The following is a 17,780-nucleotide window of genomic DNA, read 5'->3' as shown; positions in this document are numbered from 1 at the left end:
TCTGGACCTTCCCGGTGGGAAGAAGGAGACATGGAAGGATACCCCTACAGGGAAACCAAGCATCCAAGTGGTTCTTCAAAGGTATTCCCCCTTCTTCTTGTAAGCACCTTCCACATTTGCTGGGGAAAAAAGCTATCTTTGAGACTCAAATCCCAGGCCAAATGCAGTAATAGAGAGAATCACACAGGACATGCAATTCTAAGAACAAGCTTTGCACAGTCATAGAAAACACTTCATGCACTCACTGAAAAGTTGAATAAAAGGCCATTGTGAGTTTAAGCTAAATTAGCGCCTGGCCTTGTGCATGTTGCTAACACATCTCCAAGAGCTCTCTGTTTCAGAGAAGGAGTAAGGTCGACAGAATGCCACTGTTTTGGAAGGTGTTACTTTTCAGATCTGAAAAGCCAGATCATGTCCATGGTGATACTGCCTGGGAGACAAGCATGCCAAAAAATCCTTATTACTTATTTATCAATGGCCCAACTCTATTGTTTGATATGTTGGCAAACTATGCAGCAATCAGGGGTGTTGCTCAGAGTGGTAACTGGTGCCATCTGCACCCAGCGAGACCCTGCTGATTTAAATCTCGGGGCTTCTGCCCATTACTCTTGTTCCATTGCATGTTTGTTCATGTCATGGATGTTACCAAGGAAAAAACGCTGTTACTGTTGTTGAGAACTAGCAGCTGCACACATAAAGGGCAAGGACACATGTGCCACGATGCACCTTTCAAGTTCATTTGCTTTTAAGAGGCAAGGGTACATTTTACAGCTGCCTCACTCTGTATGGTAAAAACATATAGCAAACACCTGCACCTCTCTGCTTCATTCCCCTCTCCCCAATGTATCATATAAAAAAGATCATATTTCTAAAACCAAAGCTGATTTACTGACACTCACTACCTGTATAGAAACTCACTCCTGCACCAAGGCATTAAAATTCTAAGTCAGTGCCAGTCCCTCTTGGAGAACCAAAGTACAGCTAACTTGGGTTTAATTTTCCTCTTCTTATTCTGCTGGACATAGCTCCTATTATCATCTCAAAAACAATGATTCATCAAATGAAAAGGAATTAACAAATCACAAACACTTGGCAAAGGGGTTATATATTCTTTCTAGTTCCCCCTTTATTCACAAAGGAAAATGTCTGTGGAACCAAGTTTTAATAAACAGTAGAAGGCACCAGATGAACACATTTATGTTGTACATATACAAAGTGGGTGCCAGAAGGAACACGTACAACACCCTTCCTCCACTTCTTTCCTCACCCCCGCATACGGTGCCTGTTAACAGGATTTGTGAGCACATTCCCTGAGTAACTACTGCCTTACTGGAAAATTTACATCCCTTCATTGTTTGGTACCCCTATCCTCAGCTATGTCTATAAAGCCTGGCATATTTGCACCATGCATCTCTGGCAGATCTTTCTTCATTTAGTGCTGAGAATCCTGGCCTTGAGTCACCCTTACTACCAGACAGATCTTACAGCTCTATATTAATCATCCCAGGGCTGATTTACCACTAGGAATAAAAGAAGTCATTCATCTGGTTTATTCCAATAGCATTTAAAAACACATGCTAGCAACCTGATTATTGATTTTTTATAATGGGGCAGTGAATCTTGAACACAGGGAGAAGGAAGGGCTAGAGAATTCAGAAATGGAGAGAGTACACTGATACATGTCAGAAACCTCAAAAAAACCTTCTCCTTTCCCAAAATAAAAGGATTTCATACTGAAGTCCTACATTGTAGGAACGTTCAGTTTTAGAAAGATCCTACAAGAAATCACCAATTGCAGCAATAACGCAGTGTTTCCCATAGTGCTGCCTCAAGTTGCCCCTTCTCTCCCATCCCCACTGTCCCAATAGCCCACTACTGCAAATCTGCTTCCACCTCAATCCTCGCTGACACGCGGTGAAACAAGTTTGTCCTGGTAGCAGCAGAGATTGCAAAAGATTTGCTAAAAAGCAGAGACTCGACAAGACAAGGTCATTGAGGATGTCTGCAGTCACGGCCTGCAAGGAGTGGACCCCAAGGCTGGCATCCTGGGAGAGTCCCTGTCATGTGCAAACTTCCCCTGTCTGGAGAAAAGAGTGGAACCGCTTACATTTTTCCTAATTCACTTCTAAATGTAACTCCATAGCCTTCTGAATACCCAAAGACACAATACCTAACACTTTAAAATGTTTATAACACAGCCTGCAAAAAAAAAGAGCTGCTCATGATCTAATTCTGAAGGCCTAAAGAAAAGATAAAAAATGGCCAAGCTGAAGTTTTGGGGCCATCATGCACAGATGGATGGAAGACCATCTCTCTTCCAAAGTCTAATAACTCACAAATATCCCATCCAACTATGCTGAAGCTTTCAAGGGAAGTTCATGTTTTGGCACATAAGAAATTATATCTGGAAAGAAAGTGGGGTAGAGGATTTCCCCAAGGCAATGGAGGGTCACAAGTGTAATTAAAAGGGAAAAAAAAGTGCTTTACAACCTCAACTATGGATCCTTCTTCTTAATAGATGTTAACCAGCACTAAATGCCACATCCACTGAAAAGATGAAAACTGCATTTACAGTTAACTTCTGGTGAAGTTGCCAAGCAGATGTTTATTTTTGGCTTCCACATTTACTAAAGCCAAATGCTACACTGAATTGGGATTTCACAAAGTCTAACTGCTTCTCTTCCAGGTTACAATTTTGTTGGAACCAAAAAGGAAAAAAAAAAAAAAAGAACAGGAGGAGGGAAAAAAGGCAGGGGGAAAAGAAAAAAGCTGATTTCACTTTTAAGTAGGAAAAATCCTGGTAGCATCCATTTCTAACATGTCTGTTTATATCATAGTTTAAATAAGGTTAGAACTGTGCACTCGTTATCGGTCAGCTTCCAAACACAGCACAGCTCCATCCAACACATGTGCAAAAGAGGAAAAGTCACTGGAAGCAAATCCTGTGTCAGTCCATCTTCTAACTTCTGCAAGTCTATGCACAGACTGTTTAGCACTAATTAAATTACTGGCCAGTCAAGTCCAAGAGGAGTGAAAGTATTCACAAGTCCCAAGTTTATGGTTCTCAGTGTTACATGGGTATTACAGATTCCCCCTCCAAAACCTGGAAGATAGATTTCACATTAATTTTGAGGCTTGATCTCACAGCTACCACGGCTGCTGATGCAGTACAAAATGCTAACCTGGGGCAGCAGAGAGGAACTTTAATTCAGAGTTGGTTTTTTCATTGTGATTAAGCAGTGAACCACAGTGAAGTAATCCTCCAGAGTAGAAGTGCACATTGTTCAAGGCACTGATTTGGGGATGAAATGCAAAACCAAAGTCCTGGCTACTTGATTAGAACAAACCCTTTATGACTTTCTTAAGAAGAGCGGTATAAAGCCCTGGTGCCTGGATCTAGTTCCAGTTTGAAAATTACAGTCTCCTGTAATTCCTTCCAGTAATTTCAATTGGAAATGGGGTTATTCACACCCTCTAAGCAACTGCAAACTATTGCAATGTGCTGCTAAATAACTGCTAAATAACGGTAACTTCAGCAGTTACCAGAGTGCCTAAAGTGATTTTGCACATTTAAGTGAAAGGTGCTAAATCAGTGCAAGGCTGTAATTCCCATTAAACAAGGAAGGGGGTTAGACATTGTTTGAACTCTTCCTTAAAACTAGTTTTTCTCCAAGAAGCCACCTGAAAGTGCATTTTCATTCACTGGTACATCCTGCTTGAAGGAGATGTGGGTAAGTAAACATGACTGCTTACTCTCTCTCTCTTTCACTGAAGTTTCTGTGAGTTCAGAGAAGCCTCAGAACCACTGAGACCTTTGCACACCTTTACACAATGCCAGAAATGTGAGGTCAGCTGGTACTGTGTGGATCTTCTAATTTTGCTCTCTTGGTCCTGTAGTCCTTCAAAGAAAAAAGGAAGTGCTACTTCACCATGAGAATTACAATAATACAAGGAAAACTTGGGAAGAGTCTTCTTCCTTTTGAAGAAACATCCATACCTTCAGGCACCACAATGCTCATTAAAACTCAACATTATCCTGCTTAAGCACCTCAAATTCTTAATTAACCCAGTGGAATTTTGAAATGTGGAGAGATTTTAAACTTGAGTTTATATAGATTAGGCTTTTGGATTAACATAGATGAGCGGGGATTCATTGCACAAGGATGGTGGGCCACAGAGACTGTATCCCAGAAGTTACACAGATGTGTTTGAACAGCACAGTTGAAACAGTTAATGACACAGACCTATCAGAAGCACCTATATCTAGCATATTTTTCTAAAGTGATTTAAGGTGGATCAAAATATAAATACTGCTTTCTGGTAGAAATCTAGTGAACCATAAACCCACATCCTATCTGGAAAAATACTTGGCAAACAAGATGATTGGCAATCGTGTATCAAAGCCTCACCCAGGTTATTTCACTCCAGGGCTTGCAGATCACTTTGCAATATTAAACTTGTTTTTGTAAAAGCACTGCTTCAGTATTACATTGTTCTGCCTGGACATTACCTATTTAATGGTTCCTTTTTGGAAGTGACCGTCCTAGAATTTACGACAGATCATGGTGGAATTGCTACAGAGGGAGGAAAAGAGTTTCTTCCCCATCCATCTCTGATATCCGAGAAATATTTATACCCCTGAAGGTAGGGGAACCTCCTGTTGCTCTCTTCTATTTATTGAAAGGAAATTGCCAGGGCCACCCTAATATCTCAATGGAGAGAGTAACACAGGAACAGGAACATTCTTGCTCCCTGCAGCCAGCTGGGCTTGGAGTAGACATGAGAGGGTGAGGAATGAATTATGCTTTCCTACAATTAAGTGGCTGGCAATCAAGCAATTTTGCAGCCTTAAATACATAATTCAAGCTTTCCCTGCTAGACGGGGAGCTCACAACTGCAGGCAGTTGTTCTAAGCAGTTTACAGGGAGGGTTAACTTTGGAGGGGAGAAACAGCAAAGCAATCTTTTTTCTAGATGGAAAACTTTTGGCTAAGAACTTGCCCAGACCCTGTGATCTCCAGAACTGTTGCCCCCTTCTTCAACACGCACAAACACCTTTTTTGGCACATGTTTTGGCTGGAGTCAGCTGAACAAGGGAGAGTTAGCACTCAGATTTCTGGGATTCCCTTGCCAAAAGCTAAGCTATTAGGTAGTGCAACGGCAGCAGCACAGGCTTCCCACTTCACCCTGCCAGTGACCTTCGCACAGACTTGGACATGCCCCCTTCCTTAGAGTGAGGAGCAATTCCCTCTCACACGGCTCAATCCAGAAATTCATCTCAGCAAATACCACAAATCATGTCAGACTGAGCAGGACTATTAAACCAGTGCTGCACAATGTGAATTGCTGTCCACAAGGGACTGGAGCAAAAGACTGCCTAACCCACTTTGTTTAACTTTTTACTTAAACAATCCTGAAAGGGGAAGCTGCATTGCTACTCTGGAAATCACAACTTTAATCTCATTTGAACCATGCATTCCTCAGCTAAACTGCAGAAATAATTTAAGAACCGACTCCCAAATAAGACATTTTTCAACATTTCCTACATTTCCTGGAAATATATTCCGTCCGATGCTGTGAAGTAAAAGCAGGCTTATTAATATAACCAGGTTAAAGTTCTTCCAGTAGCCCTAATAAACTAATGTCAGGCTAATTATATGCATTTCACCAGCTCTGCATTTTCACTCCTCAAAGCAACACCATGCAACACCACGGGAACATCGATCATTCCCATCCCAACCCCACAACCCATTTGCACATACTGCACTGCCCGTGGCAGGAATCAATAGTGCTTCGTTGAAAATAGAGCAAGCTTTGTTTCCCCTTAACAGTAACGGCTTCCTCAAGTTTGCTTTAATAAGCATGCCACAGCTCAGAGGTGCCAACATTTACTGGGCTGTTTAAACACTGTTTAGAGTTTTGCTGGGCAGATAAGAAGAATAACTTGGGTGTACAGTAAAACAAAGACATAGCTGTTTGTGCCAAACATTCAGTTTATGGCAATACTTCATAGGAATTATTCCCCATAACAACCGAACTGTCATATCCTACAACTCCATCCCAGGCAACCTCCCAGCTGAGCTCACTACGGCTGCTGTCTGATGTGCTCTACATACAAACACCCAGAACTACCCAGATGTTCTCTATGTAAAACATTTGGTTTGAAACACGCAGCGCTTCTTTCCAAAAAGCCATTACATTTGTTTAATGCACTCACACAGTTCAACTAAAATATCCTGGAGCAGACATTTGACTGCAACCCTACTCTACAAGCCCCATCTGCAAAAAGGAAAAAAAGAAAGAAAAAGTAAATGAGAATGCTTTACATGATTTATGCTGTCTTTATGATCAGCCAGTTCATAAAATACAAGCTCTGCTCTACAGACAATAACACAAATCGCTTTCAAGTGTATTGTTTAGTCCTTGCCTGTGTTAAACAAATATTTCAACTGAAACAAAGGGCCGATCTCTACTCTTTGTTTTACAACAGTGTTAATGTAACTGAGAGCAGCGTTTTACCCACGGACATCACAGGGGATGCGATTTTTTTTGTTGTTTTATGCTCAGAGTGAGTGAGTAATGACATCCAATAATGACAACCAGTTACATTCACGGCTGCAGAGTTTTCCTTTCATCCAAGAAAGGCTAGAAGGAGGTTGAAGTACAGCATGAAATCCTTCCCCCCACTGAATTCCTCGCGAGCAATGCACAACCCACAACGAGGCATTTCACAGGTCCCATTAGACCATGTTTTCATCATGAAATGCCAAGACAGGATGGGAGAATACATTTGTTTTATCGAAACACAGAGGCAGGTAGAAAACTCTCAACCTGTACACTGAAATAAAACCCGTTGCTGAAAAAGATAGCTAGCCCCTGGCCTGGGTGGAAATGCACTGCACAGTCTAGCTGAAGGTCCTTATTCCTCCCAGACTGTGAAGACACAACAGTGACCAAGCAGTAATCAGCAGTGGCACACAGTAGTGACCATGCTCCAAGCAACAACAGTTGGCCAACTATGGAAAGTCAGTACCACCCCTTCAAAGTGTGACTACAGCCATGAAACAGGACACTCACCTCACAAGCAATCTTCCTGAGATGGTTACACCTATACAAGGAACAACTTGCCTCAGCGCAGTGCTGGAGCTGTGGTTGACCCTGTCTCTTTCTCCCCACAGCTACAGACTTTCCAGATGAACCTCAGGAAAACCACTCACTCCCTGGGCATCTGAAGCACACCTAGCTCCTACAGCAGACGGAGCTTAAACACAGAGATCACCATTTCATTATTTCACCTTGTCTGGGTGCCCTGGAGAGAATAAAGTGGACAATCTGAACTATCACAAGGGGCCTGAAGGATGCTATGCCTCATGTATAGTCCTGGTTAAAAATGTGTCTTCCCAGGAGAGCAGTGTGTGGATGCCTCTCAGTTATACTCCTGCACAGGCCAGCCAAGCCTGTATTTCCTCCAGCAAGTATCTTACAGACATTTTTGTCTTGCACTGGAGCAGAGTTACATCATGCTCCAGGCCACGTAGCTTTAGAGCACGCACCATCCAGGAAGGATGCGCTCTTTCCTCTTCTCTCAAAGGCTTTCTTTCAACCCCCATGCCAACTCAATCCACAGCATGACCCTGCCGAAACCACTGTGCCAGGCACCTCCCGGCATCCCTAGCCACCTGAGGGACTGCCTGGCCTTCTCTCCTCCTCCCTGAGCCAAACTCCACTGAGGAATCTTTGAGATCTGATTTGAGCAGTGTGCTATGGCAAAAATACACAAATAAACGACAGCTCCAAACACATGCCTCAAAAGCTGTTGTTTTTTTTAATAAAAGCTTTGCCATCTTCCCGTCAGACTTGTGCGTAAAAGATTTCATCTTTTTGCATCAATGACAAAAATGACAATGATAAAAAATGGCAAAAAATGTAACAAAACACCAGTGAACAAAGGAACGTTTGTCTAGTTACCACATGGCTCAAACAGGTATTTTTATCCAGCCCTCATCACTAACCTTAGTGATCAAAAAACATTCACACTCAATTTTAAAATAATACCTGTGGCTTAAATAAAGGGAAATATCATTCACCATCAGGCGTTTCATGGAGATTAGAAATAATAGCAGAGATGAAATGCCTTTTGGTGCATGGGAAACATGATATGGAGACTTTGAGTGCTCCATCAGCAACAGGACCCGAATCGTTCGGATTTACCCATCAATGGCTAAATTTAGTCTCCAAACTTGGCATGGTATCTTTCCACAGGAACAATTCATTTCCTCTTTTTCTTTCCTTTTTTTTTTATCCTAATATCCCTAAAGTGGTGTCTTTACTCCAAGGCAGTGGTGCTCAGGCCCAAATACACTGACTCAGCTCCTCAGCACAGTAAGACCTTTGGATAATTGCAAGTCCCCCAGGCTGCCAGACCTCAGAACAAAGACACATGGCTTCTCTAGCCTCTCTGCTTAAATCATCCCACATGCCAGCCACCGGGCCAGGGTAGCCAAGGGGCTCTGGGATTACCACAGCTCCACATTTCCCGGGAAGGCAAGGCAACAGGGACACAATGGCTGATCAAGCAATGCTTTGTTGCAGAGGCTGACAGCCTCATACAAGGTGCAGGAGACCCTCCCCTCCACCAGGCTCGTACACCATGGAACCCAACCACAAAAGGCTTTAGGTGCTATGCTAGAGGTGTGGCTGAGGTGAGCTGAGGAATGCTGACACAAGGAGAAGGCAAGGTCAAGCAGGCAACCAGAAATTAAGTTACATTAGTCACACATTAACCTAAGCAACCTCAACTGTCTTCTTAACACTTACAAGCCACAAGACCTGAATTTATTCGGCGATTCTACATTCACCTACAACTGGCCAGGGCAGTTTCAAACATGCCAGCCATGCCCGCCCCTTTTCCCATAGCTCCCGTGTGGCTGGGCTGTTTTGGTTTTTTTTTAATGTATTAAAGTATTTTATTTTCCTCCATTGGTGAGAGCAGAGCCTGAAAAGTTACACTTGAGCAGGTCCCAGGCCTTGCCTTCCACCATGGGCCAGTGGCTGCTTTAAGGACTGATGCCTCTTAAACCACCAGAGCTAGAAGCAAAGCCCACCCATCTCTGGAGTGTTAGGGAGCACTAAGCATTTACTCCATGCAGCAGTTTAACAGACTGAATTGAGGGTTGGTCCATGGTCTTTAGTTCAAAAGATAAAAAATACTGAACTCAAATGAATGTACTAAAATGGCACAAGAGCAAGGGATGGCTATAACCTTGCCCCCTGCCTCTTTCTCCCTTTGCAACACACAGCAAAGGTTACAGGAGTGTTTTCCACATCTATTGAACATCTGTCACTTTTGGTGTGGGTCCAGGATGTTTGATGGGTATAGCCAGACATTAAGTTATCGCACCCAGCCCTGCAGTGTTCAAAGGTCTAAGATCCCCTAATTTATACAACATACTCTGTTGCCTGCAAAGACAAGGTGATACATATATGCTGCTTAAAAGCAGATACTTCTCAAATCATAACTTGCAGATGCTCAAAGTCTTTCATGTGGGTAAGACAAATGAGAGCCATAGAGACTGATTTTGTAGCCAGGGAGTACAGGAAGCAACAGCAGGAGAACACTATTGAAAGCCTGGATACACTTATGGCTTTAATGAATTGGTCATCAAACATAACAACACACATATGCAGTTTTTACCTTGCTTTGTAGTTTGCTCCCCACCCCCCTCAGCTATCTAGCAAAGTGGGAATTATTTTGAGTTTAGTTTATTAAGTGGACACACATGGTACCCACATCTGCTGGAAGACATTTGAGGGGAAAACACTGACAAATATCATTTGCATATTCAGTCAGAGACCTTTTCATCTGAGACATTTCCTCTGACATGCCAACTATCCCAAGTACATCAACCCGTCAGACTAATGACAAGAGTTTTTCTATAAAGTGGCCGGTGCATGCCTGAGCAATGAGGGACAAATCCTGACTTACATAGGAAGCAAGAAGAGACAAGTTCAATAACCTTTGTGGGTCAGGTTCCCACATCAACATGCCCATCACTAGCATGTAAACCATCAAAACTGTATGCCAGAGGCAGGAACTGGCAGCAGCCTTCATCCCTCCTCACGGTCATCTTCTACAACAGTGTCCTGCTGAAAGGAACATGGTACAGTAAGAGAAGATGCTTTGGCATCAGCATCCTGCTTCACACAGCTATAAGGTACATAAGCATGGTACAGGAGGAAGAGACTCAAGACAGGTAGATGCCCACATCAAAGCAAAGGTCAGCCAATTTCTGAATCCCTGGAACACAAGGCTTGGAAACATGTCCCATATGTTCTGCATTTGGATTACCATGGCTGTACACACATTGACCTGCAGGTATTCAAGGCTTATATACCTGGAACTGGTTTCACATTCAGCATTCTTCCTTGGCACAGTCATGGCCACCACATTCTTCCTCACAATTCCTCACTCCAAAGACTTTCTAGTTATTTATTTACCAGACAAAACACAGACTAACTATGATTACAGTTCTGTAAAGAATAAACAATTGCTCACAAGAACTGCACATTCCACACGGTTTTATTCAACATGTATGACCCCAAACTACAATATATACAATAATTGTCTCCACATGGCAAATCCACATTGTGGTTCTTAAAAAATAATACTAATTTTTAGAACACATGCCACCAAAAAATGCAGTATATTTTAGCCATATCTAATGAAAGACTTTGTACAAGCAATTTCCATTCTATTGTGTTCTCCAGCATATGGTCTATGAAACCATTTGTAATAATGCTTAGGCATTTTATAGTGTTTTTAGCTGAAGGCTGCATTATAAACATTGGCTCAAATTCTGCTGTTCATTTCCCATTTAGATGGATCACACTTGGTACACAGCAGGCCAAAATGTGTCCCATTAATTAGTCTAACTTCCCTATACTAAGTAGTATCTCTTCAGAAAGGGATATATTGAGGCACAGGGAAGTTAACTGATCTGCCCAAAATTCTTCAATGAAGGGAAAAGGGGAGAAAGAAGCAGTCTCTTGGAATCTTTTCATTCTTCACCTGTAAGAAAGCCCAGCATCACTGAAGACATGATGTCCTCTCAAAGCTCAGAAAGAACACACTGTTCTTTAATTTGGTAAAAGATTTGACATGACAAGCTAACGTATTCAGATGACCCCTAACTGGCTAGTCATTAATTCAGACTTTCATACCACTGAACTATACTTCCCTGAACAAATCTGCTTTGCCAACAAGAATTCCCAGTGCAGAAAACAAGTATTTTGTACTAGTGCCTTCCCCCTAATGATCTGCATGCTGAAATCAGTTATTTTTGTCTGCAACCCTTTACGTTTAGGTCTTCTTTGGCATTTCAACTATACAAGTGTTTACGTGAAGACTGTAACAGTACAAGTCTTTTGCAAATAGTACTTACAACCAGGTAGTAACTCCTTTTATAATAAGCCCACAATATTCACTGTGAATTACACCAGATGAGATCCAGTGGTTTTTTCTTTTCCCTTTTGAAACCAAAGTCTCAGAACACATCTAAAAATTAAGGGTGGTACAAATAACACATAAACAGCAAAACTGTTTTCAGGCCCACATTATCTTTCCATCTCCTATTCATTCTGTAACTAGAATTTGCATGCATGCTTTGGCACAACTTTTACAGAGGATGACCTGAGTTTCACCAACATGCCTTCAGCACCATGAAAAAACATTGTCCAGATTTAATCACTTTATGAGTCCCCAAAAGAACTCAGTATACACACGTTAAGTAATTCAGCTTTTGGCAATATGTTTTGCAAGAATGTCTCTTCCACTGAGGAACTTCTGGCCCCACATAAGTGTGCTGTGGCAGAAGATGTGTATGCAGCACCTCACCACAGGCTGCAGAGGTTCTGCTGGCAGCTACCAGCTCAGAAGCAGGGAGCAAGGCAGCATTCTCTGTGCGGGTCACAGCGCTGGCATGCAGAACAAAGCAAGGGGCAGCAGCACAAGTGGAGTACAAAGGGACTGGGAACAGAGACCAAAGCTGAATGTCACCGAGGGACAAAGACCTACGGTAAAGAGAGTACCCAGGAGGCAGGAGAAACCAAGCTCTGCAGGAGGAAGTTGTCATCTTGAGGACACTGATGTTACACACTCTGCATGTCTGGAAAAATCAGGTATTAGATTGTGCACTCAAACCTAGCTGATATTTCTGATGATTTTGGCTTCAATCAGCAAGTTTTTCTTACTCATGTGTAAGATGGGGTAGTGATACAAGCCACTGTTACTATTATTCAAGTGTATTATCATAGCTGTGGAAGCCACGTTCACGAATCAGGATCCTGCTGTGCAAAGTACTGTACATGCACTTTACATCACAGCAGTGTTGTGTAGATACTTCCACTGGTGTCTGAAACAAAGGAAGATATCTTAATAAGAACAATAAAGAATCTCAAAAAAAAAAAAACAATTCTGCATCAGATTTGGACATTATACTGGAGAAGATGCACACTGAGTGATCAAGACAAAAATCAGTATTAAGTAGTGACCCAGCTGCTAACTGAAGCAGAAGTTGTCCGGAAAAACTGAAATATAACATGTCATTAAATATAAGGGAATTCACGTGCGTAAGAGGGAAGAGACGGATACCAGCAAAAGTAGACAAGAGAATTGGGATAAATGTCCCACCTGGCTTTCACTGTACTCAGTGACCCATAAGCATGGTTTTCTCTTGTTATTTGGAAACCCTGAAAACCACACCACAAAAAACCAAATGGTTGTATGGCCAACAAGGCCTTAATTACTGACATGAGCTGCCATTGTTGGTATTCATGTTTTGGTTTTGTCATGATACGGAGAAATACAATCGGCAAAACAAAGGTCCTCCTTTCATGTAATCTCTTGTTGTTTCAGGGTTTCCAAAACCCCTGCACAACTCTCCAAAAGGATCATGAAGCAGAGCTGTGTTAAAGCAAAGATGTTCACTGGAATTGTAAATAAAATATTTCTGTTGCCCAGAAGTTTGGTGGGGTTTTTTACAAGATTTTAACAGAAGCTAATTTCATTTGGCAACATCCTTCTACCTATTGTTACATGCAGAAGAGATAAAGAACACACACCACCACACATAACATGCCTGCACTGATATGCACCGCAGGGTTGTTTTTCATGTTGGGCTGCAGCTTATCATCAATTTCCAAATAATTAACTTTCTGGAGGAGCAGCTGGAGGAGAATAGTGCTTCCTCCACCTGCTGGTGAGGAGGAAGAAAAGATGTGCTGGCGCTCAGGCAGAGAGGAGGTGGAGGCTGAGGGGAGGCCCCTGCAGCTATTCCCTGTCTCCTCTGAAGTGCAGCCTAAGGAGAGAAAGGGAGGAAAGCTCCTGGCTTTTGCAAATGGCAAAATGTCTCCTAAAAACAGAGGGTAACCAAAACGAAGTGCAGATAACACAGGGTGCTTCATGAGAGGTTGTAAGAAATCAGCAATGTTAGCAGGCTCCAGGTCCACAGTGGCAGGGAGAGCAAACAACTCCCAGCAAAGCACCTCACAGGAGGGCACCCACAGGGAGCTGTAACAGCCAGGGTATGGAACTGCTGGGTTAAACTTTGCTGGGAGTACTCCAGGTTTATCTGATGTCTAACAGGGTTTATCTGGTGTCTTCCATGTTTTAAAGAGCTACATGTTCCTCTACCAACATTAATTTAATACTAATGCATTGTTGTATCCAGGCATTACTTTCTGTATAATGTCAAGAAAAGGCAGATACGCATTTTCAGTCTTGCTATCTGTATTTTAAAGTTGCATTATAAGGAGTTTACCCAGTGGAATCATTTACTTGAAGAATCCAGCAGCACCTACCAGCTTCATGTATCATGGATGGGATCAGCCAGAGGTGGTCTATACACAGCTTATCTAAGGCTGACATAAGTGTAACTGTGGATTTCTTGGCTAACAAACAGTGAATACATAACACAAAAAGCTCAGTTTTTTGGTTTAACATGAACTGAGATTCATCATAAAGATGACAAGTGGAGAAAACACCCACAGAAATGTCAGCATGAGCGTTACTTCACAGGATTGCGATATCATCTCCTCATCCTTACACTTACTAACAGGTGCCTTAATTTAAAATACTGTAAGCTACACAGTGTATACTGAGCCAGTATTAATGAAGGAAATCTTACTGGCAATATCAGGCACCTCATTCATCATGTAGCGGGCCATATTTTAACTGCTTCATGCAGCATGCAACACTGTCTGCAGTCACTGTGGTAACTAATACACAAATTCACATAAGTTGTTTCCAATAACAGACTAAATGTATCATACTATCTACCTCGGAGCTTTATGGCAGGAAGCTTTATGATCACTTTCCACTGAATTAAGAGGAAAGACAAAGAAACTATGACACTTGGAATAAGCATGCAACCTGTTAATAAGTGCCAAAGACTACTTTCATTCAAGTCAAAATAAATCCTGTTATTGATTTCCAGTTGCACATGTGTACCTTGGATCAAACTGTCTTCTCACCTTGGTTTTACTTCATTAACACAAATCTGCTAATTTCTATTTCACTCCTGAGCTCTCCATTTATACAGATGACAACAAAACTGAAGTTTTGTGCCTGGCTAATCATACAGATATCTTCAGGGAATGCCATACTGGTAAAGAGATTGCTGACAGGCAAGAGAAGCAGAAAGGCCAAATAGAATTGCTTGGACAAGGGTTATAACTGGGAACACTGCCACTGCCAAGGTCCAGCTCTGCAATCTGTTACCATGCAGCTTGAAATACCTGCTTACCACCGAGTAAAGAAAAAACATATTAGCTAAACCAGTAGCAGAATAGGAAGCAAATGGACTGGACTAGAGTGACCATGGGACCCTCTCTCTTGCTACCTAGCTGCCAGTTGCAGAGATGATTTGCACTGGATGTGGTACAGGAGAGGGGGCCAGATAACTTGCTCGCTGTGTGCATCCCCTGCTGGGCATCCAGTCCGATCTGCTCACCAACACTGCAAATGCTGCCCACTAACAAGAACTGCGGAAAGAGGAGAGAAAGGTGGTGGTGAGGGGGAACTGAAGGAAAACTGCTCCTTTCTGATCATTCATCCTGTCAGTGCTCTCATCTCACCCACGGAAAACGATCAGTGCTCACTGCCAACAGCCAGACAGGCGAACTGTCAGAAAACAAGAAGCATTTTCCATTCACTTTGGTCTGGCTGGATTCCTGACGACTAGCTTTTACTCTCTAAGCAGACAAAACGTGGGTATTTTACATACACTCACAGATGTTAAAGTTCAAACACACATGTTGCACCAGAACTCGCCTGCAGACTAGTTAATAATTATTAAGTGCCACACGCCAAGGCTTGTATTACTCCAGTATAAAACTCACAGCCCGGTAAGGATTTGTTTAGCTTCTACATGCCAGCTGATAGCGTGTAACATTTCTACAGTATTCTGATTTTCACCCTCTCCATTTCAAGATGGCATTAGCCACACAAATTCACTTCAGACTGCATCATCTGAGTACTCTTAGCTGTGTAGCTGAAGCATTTGACAGTTAGCAAAATACAGAAAGACCTGGCATGCTGTTAACTTGGAGAAGATACACATCTATGCTACCTCCTTTCCTCCTGTGAGGGCCCTTCCCAAATCTGCATCTCATATTTACAAAATTCACCTTTGCTTTAATTTACCAAGTCTTTTAAAAAAAAGGGGGTTTTAACGTGTTTGCTTATTTACTATATTTGGTAGTGCAACTCAAAACTAATGTACTTACAAAATAGTAGTTAGTATATAACCTAGCCCTGGAGCTTTTGTTAGCCTGGAATTGTAAAACAGCCAAGACAGCAAACTTTAAAAATCATGGACTTGGAGTGAGCATGTGCAGAGATGTCCATCTCTGGTTTCTCTTTAGCCAGCCTCCAAATGAGCTAATAAACTGAAAGCATACATGATATGACTCCACAACTTGGCTGAAACACGCATTTTCACTGTAGACACAGATATTTGTTCCAAAGTAAAACATCCCTTACTGGCATCTGCAATTTCATTTTCTGTTTTACAGCTGCTTCTGCCTCTGGGTGCGTGTTGAGCTTCCAGGCAACAGAAAGGGAAAGATACGTGAGGCAAAACCTATACCATCACTAGGGAAATGCCTCGCTTTTAAATGAAGTCTAGTAAAAACTCAATTAGCCTTTTTCAAACGAGAAGCAGCACTAAGACCTCTTTAGAAAGCCACCTCTTTCTCTGGGCGATCTTTAACGCAATGCCTGCCTCTCATTCGCTCACCCTCTATGAACAGTTACGTATTTCAGGGAAGGAAAAATGACAATAAGCCTAACGTGTACATTTCTTCAGTTGCATTTCTACACCCTGTTGGAGCACGGTACCAATGAGGAAATGCTGAAGCTCAGTTATTGCTTGGACAACCTCCGGGCTGCTTGAAGTCTCCAGCCAGTCGGCACCACTGAGCGGTGAAATAGATCGTAAAGACCAGTAGGGCTGGGTTGCAGTCCCTGCAATTTTTTTAGGTGTCAGCAAAGTTCAGGTCACAAGAATATGACTGAATCACGGCACTTTTAATGGGAGAACCAATGTCTTCCCTTCTGACGGTACTTTGGTTAGCTGGGGGATGTGACAGGTTCCACTAAACCACTGGTTTAGTCACAGTGGTCCCACATGTAAAAACAGAACAAAAACTATAAGCCACCCCATTCTTCCAATAATAACACATCCTTTTAAAACATATTGATGAGTTACTACAACACTACACCACTTCCCTCCCACCCCCCCAGAAAAAGAACCCTAAGTTTCTCTGTAGGATCTGGACTCTAAACAAAGCACTGTCTGGACGCAAGCGGCTGTGGACACGGGTGGGATGCTCACACGCTCCTGTGGCCCAGTGGCTGCCGCCTTACTGAGACACACACAGGGACTGGTCCCAGAGGGACTGCACGCAGTCCGCTCCATCCTGAAGTACGCGTTGGAAAGAAACATATACACGCATGCACATTTATATATAAGAAAAAGGCAAAGAGGAGCTCCTCCGTCTGCCTTACCACTCTGCCAGAAAACCTCTCGATGGCCCGCTTGACTTTGCCATAGGTGCCTTTGCCCAAGGTCTCCTGCAGCTCGTAGCGATGCTTCAGGTTGTGCTTGTGGTGATGCCGCTTCACCCCCTGCTGCTTCCTCGCCGCCGCTACCTCCGGAGACGGAGCCTCTCCGAGCGGCTCCTCCATGGCCGCTGCTGCCGGCGCTGCCTCAGCCCCGCCGGCCGGCCCGGAGCCGCAGGAGGAGCAGCGGGGCTGCACGGGGCTGCTGCAGCTGCTGCCGCAAGCGGCCGCCTCGGCGCCCTCCATGCCCGGCGGCAGCGGCCGCGGGGTGTGAGCGCCCCGCCGGCCTCAAAGCTTCTGCCTCAGCCCCGCTCCTGCGCCGGTACCATGGGGCGCGGCGGGGCGGGGCGGGGCGCGGAGGCAGCGGCGCCCCGCGCTCTCCTCCCCTCCCCTTCCCCGGCGGCAGCGGCAGCAGCGGCACAGCCATGGGGCGGACTCTCCGCTCCACTCCGCCCAGCCTTAGCTGGACCGCCCCTAGCGCCGGACCGGAGCGGCGGGGGCGCTGTCCGATAGCCGCGTTCTTTGTGCTCTGAGGGACCGGGTTCTACGGGCAGCCTCCCGGCCCGCTGGAAAGCGGCTCCTCAGCGGGGCTGGCCCCCGGCGTGGCAGGGACGGAAGGGCGGCCTGCCCACAGCCCGGGCTTACTCCGCGGCTGAGCCCCC

The 17,780-nt window shown here is 43.7% G+C and overlaps 1 protein-coding gene across 1 annotated transcript in view; it reads right to left on the bottom strand.

The window, feature by feature from the left end:
* Positions 1-17,371, bottom strand: part of NUAK1 (NUAK family kinase 1) — a 48,622-nt gene extending 31,251 nt beyond the window's left edge. The window contains exon 1 of the mRNA XM_005150425.4: positions 17,065-17,371. Within this exon, the coding sequence (XP_005150482.2) occupies positions 17,065-17,364 (300 nt within the window). The 5' untranslated portion in view covers positions 17,365-17,371. The remainder of the gene's footprint in view (positions 1-17,064) is intronic.
* Positions 17,372-17,780: the final 409 nt, after the last annotated feature.

This window comes from Melopsittacus undulatus, chromosome 5 (assembly GCF_012275295.1).
Source record: "Melopsittacus undulatus isolate bMelUnd1 chromosome 5, bMelUnd1.mat.Z, whole genome shotgun sequence".
NCBI lineage: Eukaryota > Metazoa > Chordata > Aves > Psittaciformes > Psittaculidae > Melopsittacus > Melopsittacus undulatus.
The sequence above is the reverse complement of the archived record's forward strand: the minus strand, read 5'-3'. Positions and strand labels throughout refer to the sequence as shown.